The 17,813-nt window shown below is 37.5% G+C and overlaps 1 protein-coding gene across 1 annotated transcript; it reads left to right on the top strand.

The window, feature by feature from the left end:
• Positions 1–38: 38 nt before the first annotated feature.
• On the top strand, positions 39–17,412 carry MZT1 (mitotic spindle organizing protein 1; the record flags this gene model as incomplete). The annotated part of the gene is made up of 3 exons (XM_025441010.3): positions 39–462; positions 8,158–8,303; positions 15,648–17,412. Coding segments are annotated over 3 exons (594 nt in total), but the record flags the coding sequence as incomplete, so codon positions are not given.
• Positions 17,413–17,813: the final 401 nt, after the last annotated feature.

Genomic DNA, 17,813 nt, shown 5'->3' with positions numbered 1-17,813 from the left:
CCGGGCGCGCGCGCCCCGCGCCTCACGCACGCCACGCGCCTCACGCGCCTCCCGCGCCTCACGCGCGCCGCCCGCTCCGCACCCGCTCCCCGCGCGCCTCACGCTGCGGCGGGCTCCTGGCGGCCTTTCCCGCGGAGCCGGCTTCGGGCGCCGCCCCCCCCCCCCCCACCCGCGGCGGGGCGCCGTTTCCTCAGAGGCCCGAGCGGGAGGGAGCAGCCCTCGAGACTGCAAGCCCCGTGTGGAGAGCGGCCTTGTGCGTTTGGTCACCGCGATGTCCTTTGTCCCTGACGCTTGTTCACTGTGCGGCGAGCGGGCGAGGCGCCCCGCCCTCAGGAGCGCTCCGAGGCGTCGAGGAGCAGGTGCCGCCGGCGGCTGGGGCTGTGCGCCGCTTTACCTGTTTCCGCGGCACGTGGGTGGAACGCCCGCGCGCACGTGCTGGAAGACGACGGGCCCTGGAGTCAGGTTCTCTACCCTCGAATGAATGTCGGTTCTGACACTGTGCTCCCCTTCCGGGGGGGGGGGGGGGGACAAGCTATGTAGACGTTTTGAGCCCATTTCTTTCTTTTCTATAAAGTGAGTTCACCTCCTCCTAAAAGGTATTTGTGAATATTTAAGACCACAAAGCAAAGGCGTATCAGAGGCGATAAAGCAAAAAATAGTTACCATGACCTTTGGGTTGTATTACATGTACATCCCACTACTTGCGGACTCCTCCTTTGTCTCCATTTTATTGCATCCTCTTACGGGTTTGATGGATGTTGAATGTTGCCCCCCCCCTTTTTTTTTTTTTTGCATTTTTCCGGGGGGTTACTAACATGAGTCTTCATCTCTATTGAAACATAACTCTGGGGGATCCCTGGGTGGCTCAGCGATTTGGCGCCTGCCTTTGGCCCAGGGCGCGATCCTGGAGTCCCGGGATCAAGCCCCACATCGGGCTCCCTGCATGGAGCCTGCTTCTCCCTCTGCCTGTGTCTCTGCCTCTCTCTCTCTCTCTCTCTCTCTCTCTAATAAACAAATAAATAAATCTTTAAAAAAAAAAAGAAAGAAAGAAAGAAACTTTGCAGTTCTCAGTTGTGCCAGCCTTCCTGCTGAATCTCCCTGCCGGCTTCACTTACTGATACAGTCATCCTTAAAGGGCTTTCAGTAAGATTTCTGGCTTTTTCTGCACAGGTTGCTGCTTTCCTTTACATTCTTTTTTTTTTTAGGTTTTTAAAATTTATTTATACATGAAAGAGAGAGAGAGAGGCAGAGACACAGGCTGAGGGAGAAGCAGGCTCCAAGGAGGGAGCCCGACGCAGGACTCCATCCCGGGTCTCCAGGATCACGCCCCGGGCCGAAGGTGGCGCTAAACCGCTGAGCCACTGGGGTTGCTCTGCTTTCCTTTTCAAAGAACTATGTACATTAGAACATTTGCATCTAACTTTTTACTTACCAAGTATCTATTTTGCTGTTTCTCTGAAAAGAAAACAGACTTTATTCTTTAAAGGTTTTATTTATTTTAGAGGTGGAGGCAGAGAGAGAGGAACAAGGCTCTACTCCATCCCATGACCCTGAGATCAACCTTGAGCTGAAATCAGGAGTTGGATGCTCAACCCACTGAACTACCAGGCACCCCAGAATTTTATTAACATCGTATTCAGCCTATTTCCCATTCTTTCTCAGTGTACCACATTATAGGTTTCCCCAGCTATCTGGAAGCAGACTGGTCCCATGAAACGTTTCCTAAGCTGAAATTATGTAAAGTGAAGAGCCAATACGAATTGGAAATTTTTTTGAGCATTCTCAGACCCCAAAAAATAACCTTTCTTAGGGTTTTTTGATGCCCTAGGATACATCTTGTTAACAGATGCACAAAATAAATAGAGATAAAGCACAGATGCCCCCAGACACTAGTTTAAGGCTCTGGGAGCTTAATGGCAAGAGATTGAGTTTAGTTCCTGGGGAAGGAGCTTGGCAGTAACAAACACTAAATGCTGGGGTTATGTGCTGGCTCTAATGGCTTATCGTAAACAAACACTCAACACTATTTTCACTTTTTGCCTATTTTCATAAAAGCAAAAATTTATTGGATTTCTTTTGGTTAGCAAAAATAGCTACTAATGTATGGCTTCCATAAAAGCAAAGTGAAATAAGACAAACTTTCAAAAAGTGAGCGATGGTTATATTGTCTTACATCTTTGCTTGGAAGCCGGTGGGTCTTTTAAAGAATAGAGTATGAGGCCCCACTTCTGTCAATTTTCTTATGATGGCTATACCTAGGTTCCTCATTTATACGGCCGCAAAATCCTGTTTGAATGGAGAACTCCCAGTTTATCACTGGTGGAACTATTGATGTACAAATGAGAACTGACTATTGGTTGTGTCATCAATATTTTTACTGGGAGGAGTGTGTGTAAAATGAAGATTATTGAGAGTGAAAGAACAGGAAAAAGTGAAGAAATACAGATTTTTAAAAAAATAAAAATTGAGAGGCTCTATGACTTAGAGAACACTGCTCCTTCATATACAGTTAGTCCACAAACCTCAAGATAAAAAGGCCCCAGGTTGGCACTGAATCAACATTTGTTAAATGTGGCAGCTAGGGAATATCACGTCCATTAGAATTCTAAACTTACAGAAAATCCCTGGGGCCATAATTGGAGTCTAAGACAGTCACATAAAATATGAAGTTGAATTACTGCAAAATTAATGGAAAACTTTTCCATGTTGTTTAATAATTAAGACACAAAGGTAAACACACTAAAAACACACACTGTAAATAATTGATCATAAACTGAACTGGAAAAATCCTACATGTTCTCATTTTATTTTATTTATTTTTAAACTATTTTATATAATTATTAGAGCAAGGGCGCACACATACGCTCACAGCAGGATGGGGAACTAGAGGCTGGGGAGTCAGAGGCAGATGCAGACTCAGACTCCTCTGCTGAGCACTGAGCCCGCCTTGGGCTGGATCCCAGGACCCTGAGATCATAACCTGGGCCTAAGTTAGACACTTAACCAACTGAGCCACCCAGGCGTCTCCATGTTGTCATTTTATAATCCCACCTTCCTCCACATTCATTCCCAGAAACAAAATTTCAGCTTGCCTAAAGGGGCCAAACAGAACTACCCAAATAGGATTATCATTTGAAACTTTGTTAATGTGGGGTTTCATTGAACTTAAGTCTAGCCTTGAGTGCCAAAAGTTTTTGAGTCCAGTACCCTCTCTCAGGATTAGTATAGTTCTCATCATCTTACTACTTCCCTCCTATCACAACTAGAATCAACTAATTTATTTATTTATTTTAATAATAAATTTATTTTTTATTGTTCAATTTGCCAACATACAGAATAACACCCAGTGCTTATCCCGTCAAGTGCCCCCCTCAGTGCCCGCCACCCAGTTACCCCCACCCCCCGCCCTCCTCCCCTTACACACCCCTAGTTCATTTCCCAGAGTTAGGAGTCTTGCATGTTCTGTCTCCCTTTCTGATATTTCCTACCCATTTCTTCTCCCTTCCCCTCTATTCCCGTTCACTATTATTTATATTCCCCAAATGAATGAGAACATATAATGTTTGTCCTTCTCCGATTGACTCATTTCACTCAGCATAATACCCTCCAGTTCCATCCATGTCGAAGCAAATGGTGGGTATTTGTCATTTCTAATGGCTGGGTTAGAATCAACTAATTTAATCTAATGGATCTGCATGATTTCAGGGTTGTAGAACTCAGCTATAAACATTTTTATTTTTGTGAAGTGAAAGCATTTTGAAAATGATACTTCAGGAGCAGGTAGGCTTGTAGTTTATCTGTGTGGCTTACTCTGAAAGGAGCCCGACTGATACCCTGGCCCTGATTTAGTATAAGGTCTTGGGTCAATCCCTTCCTCTCATTTTTATATCCTCAACATTCTCTCCAGATTCCTTCTTAAAAATGTCAGTCTTCTATACTGCCTCTCTCTCTATTCTCCAGTGTACTCACTTACCTCTTTTGCTTTTCAATGTTTTGAAATTTTAGGTACTCTTTATTGATAGTTTTATACTTTGATTTTTATCTTAAATTTTAAAAATTTCCTTATGGCTTCAATTACTACTAATAATTATGCTTGTTATAAATGTGATTAAAAGGAACCTCTTCCTCACCAGAGGGTTTCAGTGTAGTGCTGCTTTAGTACATATCAGGTAGTAAGTTAGAAGGAGTTAAGAAAGTTCACAGTATACAAGGCATGTCAGTGAAACGGACGTATAGTCTCTCTGCTATCAGTCTAGTCAGTCACTGAAGAAAGAAACCTAGGAATCATTCTTGCTTTGTTTCACCTCCCCTCCCTTCTGTCCTTCACTAAGTCTTCCTTCCTTCGTCTCAGGTTTGACCACTTAATCTCTCTTCTAAGATGGCAGTAAGTTGACTCCTCCTCCACTGGTGTTCTGCCTCTTTCCAGGATCATTATATTATGCCGCAGGGGTCTTGTAAAAATGAAGATCTGATTGTCATACTTTCATTTTTATATTTTTTAGTAGCTTACCAAAGTTCTGAAATCTTCAAAGAGACTTAGTGAGTGTTCATGCCTTTCCTTTCTCATATTTTACACCTGTACTTTCCTTGCAATTACATTGCCTCCACATTTAGAACCTTTCAGATCTATGAATTTACCAAGTTCTCTTTAATGCAGGAATTTTTGCACAAGCTGTTTTTTTCACACTCACTCTCTTTGTACTTCTTAACTCTGTGTTAGGTTGATTTCTCTTCATCCTTGAAGTGTAAGCTTACTTGTCACTTCTTCAGGCAAGTCTTTCCTAAACACTTGTCTTTCACAACTATGTAAGATGCCCTTATAATTTGTTTTGGAGGTATGCTTTTCTTTATTTCCCTTTTGACTAGGATCAGTTATTACTTTAATATCTATTTCTCCTAGACAGTAATTCCATGAGTATTGGGACCATATCTGTCTTTTTTCACAATTGTATTTTCAACAGTAACATAGCACAAAATACATATAAGTATCAATTATGTAGTAGGCACCACAGAAGTACTTATTACAGATAGGTTATGAAGTTAGGAGGTAAAGATCAACATAGATTTTATAAGAAAGCTTAAAGGAAAGAAATAGTCCTGAGATAGACCTGAGAGAGAGTATGGAATTACATGGGGAGAAGAGAAAAGGCAGAGGAGAAAAGCATGAACTAAGGCATGAAATCAGAAATAAACAGCATTTATAGACCAGGGTCTGTCATGCAGAGAAAACTGGTGGGAATTTGTCAGGAACAGTTGATGATGGTGCTCATGTTGGTAATGTTGGAGAGTTGGAGTAGGGTCAGAGTACCTGCTTTCATTTTTCCTGGTGCATAACAAACCATCCCAAACTTCTTGGCGCAAAACAACAAGTACTTGTCTCTCAGATCTATATGGTGGCCTGGCTTATCTGGGTAATTCTCATTGAAGGTCTCTAATGCATTGCAGTTAGTGCTGAATCTAGAGTCATCCCAAAGCTTTCTCACTCACATATCTTCTAGTTGACACATGTTAGCTGGGCCTGCAGCAGGGGCTGTTGTCTCCAGCATGTGGGTTTCTTCTCACTTGGTGGGTAGGGTGCAAGAGAGAGTGCTTCAAGAGATTGCCAGGAGGAAGCCATATTACCTTCTTAAGCCTAGCATCAGAAGTCATGCAGTGTCACTATTGGGAGATACAGCCTGTGAGCCCTGAGCCTGCTTGAACAGTCTTGCTCTATAGGCTGAGAAGGCAAGGCCTTCCTCCTGCAGTTTCTCGAGAGTGTATTTACCGTGAACAACTTGAGGGATGAGGTAACATCTACTTCCAGATAAATAACAAGTTTGCTAACTTGCTTACTATTAAAGTAGGGATTTCCTAAGCTCACTGTTCTTCAGCTGTGAATATAGTCTGTCAATATAATGTACTCTTTTACTATGTCAAAGGCAGAAAGCTGCCTGGTCATTTCAGTGTTTGATGAAAAAGAATTCATAAGAATCAACACTTTTCTTCTTATTTTAAAGTCTTAGCGAAAGAAAACAGTACGTTGTTAACACGCCAAGGAATAGTTATATGAAATTAACATCATCCTTAACATTAGTGTTAAAAGCATTTCTTTCACTTATTTATTTATTTTTTAACCACTGATACGAAAGTTTTAGCAAATAATGCAGGATAAAAAAAGAAAAAGACTGTTAGGTAGGACATGAAACTATTATTTGTAGGTAAAATTATCTAATTGGAAAACAGAAGAGAATTAACTAAAAGACATCAGTAGGATTTGTTAAGATGGCTGGCTACAAAATAAAAATAAGTATATTCTAGAATATCTGCATTAATCACTTAGAATATACCAAAGCAAGGTAGAATGCATTTATGAAAACAAAACTAAAAATTAAAGAAATTGGTGATTCACTATCAAAATTGATGATGATTGAGCACTTGGCTAAAACTTTCTGCTCCAAGCATATAAAAATAACAGGAAATACTAAAATGCAATTATCAGTACAGCCATGTTCAAAACCAAGAAAGCAAAAATCTCCTGCTTAGAAAGAGAAAGGTTTTCCCCAAAGAGAGGAGCAGATGGGAACCACAGCAGGAGACTGGGAATGAAACCTGACAAAGCATGCTGCGCTGCTTGGGTGAAGCTGGGGCCCAGAAATGTGCCATCTGCCATGGCCAGGGATTGGGAAGTACCATCCACGTGTCCTGTGTGCCTGGTTGAAGCTGGAGGCCAGAAATGTGCCATCTGCCATGGCCAGGGATTGGGAAGTACCATCCATGTGTCCTGTGGGTCTGGAGCCAGTGTGCTTCCACCAGGTCTGATCCAGAGGGCTGAGACCAGTGTGAGACTACCTATCCCAAGAATGCTTCACCAATTTAGGACATCAAGAAAAATCTGTGGAAGATGAATTTCCAGCCAGAAATCTACTTAGCTACTAAGTAGCTAAGGTAGATACAAAACATAAGCAACACACACAAAAATTGAAAAGAGAGAAGGTATTAGTAATAGCTCTTTTTGAGCACGAGATGCCAATGGACACAGCATTCTGAGTGTGTCTTGTAGTACTCACACTGATCCTATAAAGTAAGTACTTACTATTCCTATTTCACAAAATTGTAAAATAAAGGCACAGAAAGGTTACTTTGCCTATTACGTAATGAAGGTGAAATTTGAACTCAAGTACTTTGTTCTAGAGAGCAGACTCTTAACTCTTATTTCAGGGAGATAAAGTTAAATCCTGTCTTCCACCTGAACTCCAGGGAGTTAAATCTTCAAGTGTTTATAGGCAGATGGGAAACAAACTTTGAAGTGCTAGAAGGGAATCTTGGTATATAATTATATAATCTTTGCATGGGGAATAACTTTCTAAGTATACGGCCAAGGGAAAATAATACAGGCAGCCATATATAATATGTTGACCATTGACTTAACAAATTCTAAACATGCTCTGGGGAATAACCACCATAAAACAAAATGTAATGGAGCCAGTGTATTTACATTCTGTGCTTCTCTTTGCTAGTGTTTCTTATGTCAATTACTTTTATAAACTGCAATAAAATGAAGTACTATAAAAAAAAGTTAAAAAAATAAGCTTTCATTTTTTACTATTAGATTTCAACAGACATGATTACTCTGTCAAATTGTAGAAGTTTCTAAGCACTTCAAGCCTTAAATATGTACATCACTGAGCATTGCACTTTTAGGAATTTATCCTAATGAAATAAAATGTAGTTAGTATGTACAGATGTTTATCGCAGGATTATTTCAGTGGGGAAAACATGAGACCCTTAACTCCTAAATAGTAACTCCTAAATAGTAGAGTAGTTAAGTAATATAAGATGTTTTCATAAAATGGAATGTTGTAAGACTAAATTATATTGTAAAAGCATACTAAAAATGGGGAAATGTTCATAATACTCCTCATTATGATGCATATATTTAAGATATTAAATGAGTTGTAGAATATAAATCAAAGTGTAAAAAGCAGTTATGTGGAGGGAGGGTATAAGTGTATTTCTGATGCTAGGCTAAGAGAACAAGACAGTATTACATGATAATTTCAAAATCTAGGGATACTGTGCTAGTTTTTGGTACTTGGAATATTATATGAATTAAAAACAATACTGTCTGCGTATTTTTAAATGTAATTTTTTTTAAAATATCCTCTATATCTTTTTCAGTTCTGTTGGAAATTTCAAGAATTCTGAATACTGGCTTAGATATGGAAACTTTGTCTATTTGTGTACGGCTTTGTGAACAAGGAATTAACCCAGAAGCTTTATCGTCGGTTATTAAGGAACTTCGCAAGGCCACTGAAGCACTAAAGGTTAGAGATTTGTATGTTTATTCTAAGGAAAGATGCTTTATAGAAAATGGTGAGTGGAATTTATGTGGAAGAACCTGCTTAAATGTGATTAAATTAGTTTCTGTCACCATCAGAAATTCTGAAAACCAGAGTCTTAGTAACGTATGTTCAGTTACAAGCACTGCTCCTATCATGGACTACATTGTCTCTTCACAGAAGTCTCCAGCTGTGTTTAGAATTTTCCTCGTGTTGTAAGTAAAATTGTGTCTGTGCCCAAAAAGATACGTACCTGTGAATGTGACCTTATTTGGAAATTGTGTATCAGCAGGTATAATCAAATTAAGATGAGATAGTGGATTAATGACTGATGTCCTTATAAGACAAGGGAAATTTGGACAGAGATACACCAGGAGAGTACCATGTGGACACACAGACACAGACATTGCCTTGTGACAGTGAAGGCAGAGATTGCAATGGTAGCCGAGGATTGTTGGCAGCCATCAGAAGCTAGGAAGAAGCCAGGGGGAGGATCTTCTGCTAGAGCCTTCTGACATCTTGATTTTGGATTTTTCGCCTTTAGAACTGTGAGAAAATAAATTTCTGTTTCAGTCCATTCAGTTTATGGTACCTGGTTGTGGCAGCCCTAGAAGTCTAATACAGATTTCACTATTAGAAAATGGGGTGCTGTTGTAACAAATACCTGCAAGTCAGGAAGTGGCTTTGGAATTAGGTAATGGGTAGAATTGGAAAATTTTACACACTTGATAGAAGGCCTAGTTTTCCTTGAAGAAAGTGTTGGTAGAACTTTGAACATTAAAGGAAGTTCTGCTAGGGGCTCAGAAAGGAGAAAAGAGCTGTAGAGAAAGCTTTAATTGTCTTAGCGAATACATGTATCATGTTAAGCAGAATGTTGCTAGAAATAATGGACGTTAAAGGGGCTTCTGGTGAGATCTAATGAGGAACATAATGAACACCAGAGAGACGATTGTCCTTGCTGTAAAGTGACAATACCTGGCTGAATTATATTTTACTATTGGAAGAAAAATAAAACTTGTAAGTGATGAACTTGGATATTTAGTTGAAATTTCCTAACAAAGTATGAAAAGTAGCAAAGATTTCTCCTTGCTACTTAAATAAAAATGTAAGAGGAATGAGAAATCGAGGAAGGAACTGGTTAAGAAAAAAGGAACCAGCAATTGATCTGGAAAATTCTCAGCCTTACCCAAAGAGCATACTCTGGAGAGAAAGCCCAGAGTGGTGGCTCTGGTGAGATGAAGTATATGATTCATAGATGTTGTCAACCATCTCTAACCCCAATAAAAGGGTCCCAGACAAAATGAAGGAAGGGTGGGATTCTGTACTTCTGGATTCTGCAGGAAGGAAACTGGCCAGTAGGGCTACCTGGCTGTGAAGAAGTGTCTCTCCTTCAAGAAGAGGGAAGAAGGACACATAGTAGCTCTGAGATCTAAGACGAAGGGACTGCAGAGGCCAGTTGGCTGCACTGCTACCAGCGGCCCAGAGGACTATCTTTTTTTCAAATTCATACTCGCCATTTCTTAATTGCTCGCATTAGGAACAGGAAAGGTGTATTCCCTCTTGCTTCCAGACACTGATTTAAGATCTTGGATGATTTTATTTCCTTGTTTATGTAACTAACTCATCACAGATGCTGATACTCAAGTTAATCCTTCTGAAAACTTGTCCAAGGACAGACAACTTTTCTCTAGCCTTTTTTCTTTTCTTTGAGAAAGCAATACTATATAATACATATAATCTATCTAAAATTAAGTCAGTCTCCAGTAAGTTCCAGTGCTTTGGGTTGTTTTTGAGATTTTTTAAACTTTCTCATTAAATCTAACACAGAAAGGTAAAACAAACACATTTACACAGCAAAAATTTGTCATAAAGAGAATATCTGTACAGTTCTCATGCCAGAGCCCTAAAGTTCCTTTGAGCTCCCCTATCACCTAGGCTGTCCTGCTCCCCCCTTTCAATAACTACTGTTCTGATTTTTATGGTTGGAGCTTTCTTACTTTTAACAGTTTTACTGACTAAACATGGGTCTTTAAACACTGCAGTTTAATTTTGTAAAAGTTTTGAATTTGATGTAAACCAGGATCATAGAGGTCTTTATTGGGTTCTTCATTTCACATTATTTTTGAGAGTGGTGTTTTTTTTTTTTTTTTTAATATAGTTGACACATTAATGTTTCATTAGTTTCAGGTGTATAACTTAATGACTTGACAGGTTTGTATATTATGCTATCTGTTCACCCACAAGTGTAGCTGCCACTTGTCTGGTGATATCACTATTACAGTATTATTGACTGTGTTCCTTATGCTGTGCCTTTTATTCCTGTGACTTACTCATTCCATAACTGGAACCTATTTTTCCCTCTCACCTTCACCCAATTTGTTCAAACTCCTCTCTCTCCTCTTTGCAACCATTAGTTTCTTCTCTTTTTATAGATCTGATTTCCTCTTTATTTTGGGAGTTTGTGTGTGTGGGGGGGGGGGGGGGTGTTTGGATTCCATTTACGAGTAGAAGTGTGAGGATGTGAGGTTTATGTTTTTGTTTTTGTTTTTTTAATTTTACTTATTTATTCATGAGAGACAGAGAGAGGCAGAGATGCAGGCAGAGGGAGAAACAGGCTCCATGTAGGGAGCCCGATGTGGGACTTGATCCCAGGACTCCAGGATCAACACCCTGGGCTCAAGGCGCTGCTAAACCAATGAGCCACCTGGGCTGCCCTGTTTTTTGTTTTTTGCTTTTCTTCCAAGATTTATTTATTTGAGAGGGAGAGTACATCCAAGCACACACATGAGCAGGGGGAGGTTCAGAGAAAGAGGAAGAGAGAGAATGTTAAGCAGACTCTATGAGGATCTCTGTTTTCAAAACCCTGAGATCTTGACCTGAGCCCAAACCAAGAGTCTGATGCTTACCCAGCTGAGCCACCTGGGCACCGCAGAGGTTTTTTTTTTTTTTTTTTTATGTTGTGTGTAGCTGTAATACAGTTCCTTTCACTGGAATAATCAATCATGCTTTGTTGCACAAATACACTACTGTTATCCTTTCTACTGTGAATGGATATTCAGGTACCACCAGGGTGGGACTATTAGAAATATGCTGCTGTGATCATAGTTGTTAATGACTCATGATGCATATATGCATGCATTTTTGTTAGTAAAGTTGCTTGGTTTTAGGTTATGTTTATCTTCAACTGGAATAGATAATGCCAGAGTTTTCTAAAGTATTTGTGTCAATTTCTGTTTCCACCAGCAGCATCGAGTTTCTCTACCTTTCTCCACATCTTTGCCAATATTTATTGTGTTTTTAATTTTAGTCATTTTGGTAATTGTGTATGAGTTTATTATGTGCGTTTTTGTTTTGTTTGCATTTCTCCTAGTACCAATGAGGTGGAATGTGTTTTTACATGTTCTTTTGGTCATTTTTCCTTTTGTATTAGTAGTCTTAAATATTCTGAATGTGAACCTTTTTTAAATGTTAAACTCTCAATCATGCTTTCATACGACAGAAAAATAACTAAATATAATAAGAATATTACTTGCCTTTTATCAGTCTTTTTGCACTAACAGCTTTCTTTGCATTATTTCTTTAATGGTCACAGCAGTGATATGTACTGCTACTATGGTTAGTAGTTTACTGCTAAGGAAACTGAAGCTTATGGTGGCCAGCTTCTCCCAAGGACTTACTGAGACGTAGTTGAGCTGAGATTTAAACTTGGACTCTGGCTTCAGGTTTTTAACTGTAAGTTTTTACCTATAATACGTTCTAAAAAATATCTGAGCCTGCTTTTTAAAAAAAATGAAATGTGATTAGAACTAAGTTAATGGATTGTGGCATGGGAACATTCCCTGGCTTTGTATTCTCTCAGAACTCTGTTGTTAAAAATAAAATGTAGTATCAGTCTTTGGTCGGTAAATTTCTGAAATTCTAATGGAAGAGAATTTATTTAATAAACATCTTCCACAACTGCATGAATTTTTGTTATATTGGAATTTGACAGAGAATAGGGAGGCAGAAGAGCATGAAGTTTTCATATTGTAATGCAGTTTGAGTACCATAAAGGAACCAGAGACAACCTAGTTAGCAGCAAGAGAAACTGAGAGAAGTATTTTGGCATAGCACTTACTTAGACAAAATAAAACGCACAAAGCATTAGGATAGGAGTTTGAGAATTACCTACTTAACATAGCATTTTTGCTTTCAACATGCTGGTTATTGCATAGTGATAATAGTGGGCCATAGTGAGATATAGGAGGGAAAATAAATAATTAAGATAAAATTAAAAAGCATTGCCTATTTGAATGGAAGAATGGTCTCACACAAAGCCTCTTTAAACACACTGCTCTATAAACAACAACCAGTATGCCAGTTTCTCATTAAAACCAGGCAGGGAGGAGAATCCTGAAAAGTTTCTAGCAAAGAGGAAAAATGTTAATTAGAACTTTTTTTTCTTTAAAGGGATTTTTGAAATCTGTACATAATTTTTATTAAAAAATGCTCAATTTTAAAATATTTAAATACCAAAATACAAAGAAGGTTATAAATCGTTCAGAACCACCCAAGGGATAACCAGCGATACTTGGTGAACATCATTCTAGATGATACCATGCTACTTTAAAAATAAAAATATTACATTTAACTTTATGGATTAAAGAATAACCTTTCATAGGTTCCTTCTCTTTAAATTATAAAATCTGCTTATTCTCTATTGCCTGCTGTTATTGGGTTGGTATTGGGAGCTGCGTTGTGAGCTTTCCTTGACCATCTTTTACAGACTTAATAAAGCATATATGGTTTTCTCCTTTTTGGTTGGTTGCTGGTAATTAATTTCATGTTTTTTGTGTTTCTTTCAGTACTAAAAATAGGGTAAGAAAAAACTGTACCTGTTGTGTTCTTCTGCCTTTACTTAGAAAGCTTACTGATTAGAATTTCATTATATGTACTTCTATTTTAGAATGTGTAAAATATAAATCAGGGACATCCTGAAATGTTGCAAGGAGCTGTGGGGTCTGAAACATCCAGTTTTTCCTTTAGTTAACAATGTAGAAAATTGCAACAATTTTTCATTACTTGTTTTGTCTTTCTCACAGATTGTATATTGATACTGTTTATTTATTATTTTTTTTAATTTTTATTTATTTATGATAGTCACAGAGAGAGAGAGAGAGGCAGAGACACAGGCAGAGGGAGAAGCAGGCTCCATGCACCGGGAACCCGATGTGGGATTCGATCCCGGGTCTCCGGGATCGCGCCCTGGGCCAAAGGCAGGCACCAAACCGCTGCGCCACCCAGGGATCCCTATTGATACTGTTTAAATCAATTAGTAATCAAGTAGCTGGTTGTGTGTCACAGGATTAGGTCAACTTCTTAGCATCAGTAGATATGTTATTTGTATGTGTCTCCCACAGGCTAAGTAGGACTGTTAATTAAGGTGCAGTTGTTAAAAGACATTTTTATGAATGATTCTTCCATCAAACACTGCATTTTCATATTGTCTCCTCTAGGCTAATACTGAAGTATAAGCAACATTTACATATTGTGATTTCAGGAATTCTGGTCAAAAACCTCCTTTCCTGTGTCTTCTACTCTAAGGCTAGGGTACCTCAAATTGTACTTTTATTGGTGCATTTCATACTAATAATCCTTGCCCTTTCTCTTATATGATTACTAACACCTTAGAGTGAAAGATGTGTCTCCTCACTGTAGGAGCATTTTGTACAGCACAAGGACACTGGAGCTGTAGAATTTGGAGTTGGGAGAGAAGTAAGGAAGGAGGAAATAAGCTTACACAGGAAAGCAAAGTGTGGGAGACAAGACTGCCGAAGTTGATTTTTCACAGGAGCAATGTTTCGGACGTTTGGAAGGCTCTAATGGCAATTTGGTAACTGGAGTTTAGGATGCCAGTGCTGTCCTTCCAAAAAGAAAGTAGTGCTGCATTCATATTAATAGGAATGCTTTACAAGGTTGATGGCTTGCATATTATAATTAGTTCAGGTGAAAATACTTCTTTAATGTCTGCATCTTGGAGGAGAATCTCTACAATTAGTATGATAATGGAATGGGACTAGACAAATTTCATTAGTTAAGGTACTTTAATTTTTTCAAAACTCTAAAATTGTTTACATTATTTCAAGTTGTCTTTGAAGTAGATGATTCTGAGAATGGGGTTAGGAAGAAGACAGAATGCCTAAAGGTATGCAGCTAGAGCTAATATAAGAACTTTTAAGGGGGTAAAAAAAAAATGAGAACCCTTCTAGAACAAAGGATATTTTTTTTCAAACTAAATTCTAATCCTTATGAATAATAAAGCCAAAGAAGCGAAAGGCTAACTAGAATAGCCAACTATATGGACAAACATGGTAGGTTCTGCTAATGGCAAAGAGTGTTTCAGATTGAGTTAACTACAATTTTCCCAGCATGTTAAGGGATTTTCATGAAAGGTCTCTGAACTTAGACTAAACTTAAAAGTAAGTTTTAATTAAGAAGTGGAAATATAAATGAATTAAAAGTTTACCGTGTATTTCTGAAATTAAATTTATTTAAAGTCATCATTTTCATATTTAGCTTTGAGAAAGTACTTGTTTAAAACCTTATCTTTTAGAAATATGTATCAAGGGCACCTGGGTGGCTCTGTTAAACGTCTCTTGATTTCTGCTCAGGTCATGATCTCAAGCGTTGTGAGATGGAGATCCCCATTAGGCTCCACACTAAGCTAAGCCAGGAGTCTGCTGCTTTCCCTCTGCTCCTCCCTGAGCACGCATGCATGCTTGCTCTTTCTCTCTAAAATAAATCTTTAAAAAGAAAAAAAGTCTCAAATCATTTATTGATGAATTATTTGGTGTCTACAAATTTCTGCAAAATAATCAGGGAAAGTATATGGTGATATAGGTGAAGAGGATTAGACATGTGTTCATTATTCCCTTTTGCCCCTTTTTTCCTCTGTCTTCTGACAGAAAGATCTTTTTCATTATTAATCCCCTTTTTACACTATAATGAAACATGCATAAACAGACAAACCAACAAAGACTGGATAAGGTGGATACAGTGTGTGGAGAAGGTCCACTTGGGTCTGTTTTTCAAGTAGCGATGTATTTTTACATTAACTGTATTATTTAAGATGATGTGACAAATTTTCCACTGTCAGCCTAGCAGTCAGTTCAAAAGGTAGGTCTAATGTACTGCAAAGAGTGAAAAGCACTGCATTATCCTGATGAAAGTGGTTCGATGTTTGTGGAGGAGGAATTGTTTGTTAATGACAGTGCAGTATTGACAAATATATCTCCATGGTATCTCTTTTTTCATGGATTTATTATAATGAAACTTACTTTCTTGTTCTAGGCTGCTGAAAATACGACAAGCTGACTTTCTGGAGAAATCCTGATGAGATATGTCAAGCTCTTCAAGAGGATTTGAAGATTGCATTGTAGTCAAGAATGTACAATGAAATTACTGCATGCAGCAGTGTAGAAACATTTTCCTTTTTAAAAGAATTATAAAACCATAGCTTTATAAATCAGTGGAAAATGGCTTACAGAGAGAACTATCAGATGTGTTTACATCACATCTTACTTTTTTTTTAACAGCTCTAATGCATTGGCATTGCTGTATTCATATTTATGTATTCCTTATTTATAGCTCTGATAGCTTTAATTTTCTAAGCAGTCTGTCTATCAGATGTGCACATCTGCTGTGCCTGGTTGAAGTATAGTGGAACCCATCAGAAGTAATGTAGTAGTTATGACTTGTTGACATTTCCATTATAAAATTTAATTTTGAATTGTTTATGCAAAATAACCATAGATTTGTGTTGTATTGGGCTAAAAGTTGACAGAATTTCAGCCACCATTTATGAATTTTGATTTAGACTTACAACATATCAGAATCTGTTATAAGAGCACAGAAATTTGAAATGATTTGTTCTAATCTGCTCTTCTTTAACACAGAATATTTAGTTTTTTAAACATAAAAGTTTCTCTGTCACTTAGCAGTACGAACCAGATTGTTTTTGCATTAATTAAAAAATAAAACTTAGAAACTTAGATTTAAAAGTGGTAGTGCTTAGTATTGTCATTTGAATGAATCATTTAAATTTAATGAAAATATTGACCATATTTTTCTGAGTTTTATACTCTACATATGACAACCTAAAAAAAAAAAAACACATAATGAAACATTTCTGACATGCAAAATTCTTTGAAGTTTATTACATAAAAATAGTTTGAGTGCTTATCTAATAAATCCCTAAATAGGAAATCTCTTTCAACAAATACGATATTTTCTGAAGGAATAAATTTCCAGCCATTAAACAAAAGCTAAATAATCAAGTGTTCTGTATCAAGAATTATAAGTATTCCTTTCTAAGGTCACTTTGTCATTATTTTTTCCCTGAAAGTTTTAACTAATCAAAGTGGTGGTTCCAAGTAAATTTTAGAAAATGTAGGATAGTGTTAATTCTGTTTTTGTAGCAGAATCTTATTGGAATATTTTTCCCAAGGCCGATAGGATTTTAATCTGATTTTATTTTAGATTTTGTTAGCTTCCATTTAAATGATAGTATAAGCATTTACTCTTTAGCAGCATTTTTTTGTTCTTCAGACAAAGTAACACTAATATTCAAGTGACAACCTTCTGCACTATTATAAAAATCTAGTTTTAATTATTTTGACTGTAAGCACCTAGAATCTTTACCAAGGACACTAGAAAGGTGTATTATTGGCAGACTTGGTTGGGAAACAATAACGACTTGTGATAAGTCATTTATTTGATAGTAAACACTGCAGATCCTGCATGTTGTCACTCATAAAATCATAAAGACAACATTTTTGTCAAGCTCCAAAATCGGTATATACTCTTAGGTCACAAGAGTTAATAGTTTTATTTATGGTTTTGTAGATTAAGTTATTTATGTTTGATACAGAGCAGGAAAATATATTGAGAAGGTCTATGGTTACAGAGAACTTCTTTAAGTGTTACATTTAAATGTAAACATATATTTTTAATGCATACTTAAGTACTATTTAACAAAATCAAAACAAATTGTAATGATACAATTGGCAGTGTTATGCATGTTGTCAGTGACAGAAATAAAACCATTTTGGTGATACCGGCATGTACTTTTGATTTAATATATCCTTTGTGAACACAACTTTTGTTTCTGTAAATATTCTATAAATATTTAGATAAATATTTAGAATGAAGATTATTTAAAGGCTCTATGATTTCCAGCATAAAATTAAGCTTGAGATATAAATTGCAATACATTTCTCCTGGTAGTGAGAGTAGATAGCTCTATTAACATTGCTCCAGACTTGAAAACAAGGTCGGCATTTCAAATAGGTGTCAGATCGTATTTCTCATTACTTCAAGTAAGAGATTCCTTACATAGTGGAACATTACAAAGTTTTATACATACTCCATACTTAAAAGTTTTCTAATAACTCAATCAAGTATCAAGTTTTAAACATGTTTAAATCAAACATAAAAACTCAGTTCCTCACACTGGCC

The sequence above is a fragment of the Canis lupus genome, chromosome 22, assembly GCF_003254725.2.
Source record: "Canis lupus dingo isolate Sandy chromosome 22, ASM325472v2, whole genome shotgun sequence".
Classification (NCBI taxonomy): Eukaryota; Metazoa; Chordata; class Mammalia; order Carnivora; family Canidae; genus Canis; species Canis lupus.
The sequence above is the reverse complement of the archived record's forward strand: the minus strand, read 5'-3'. Positions and strand labels throughout refer to the sequence as shown.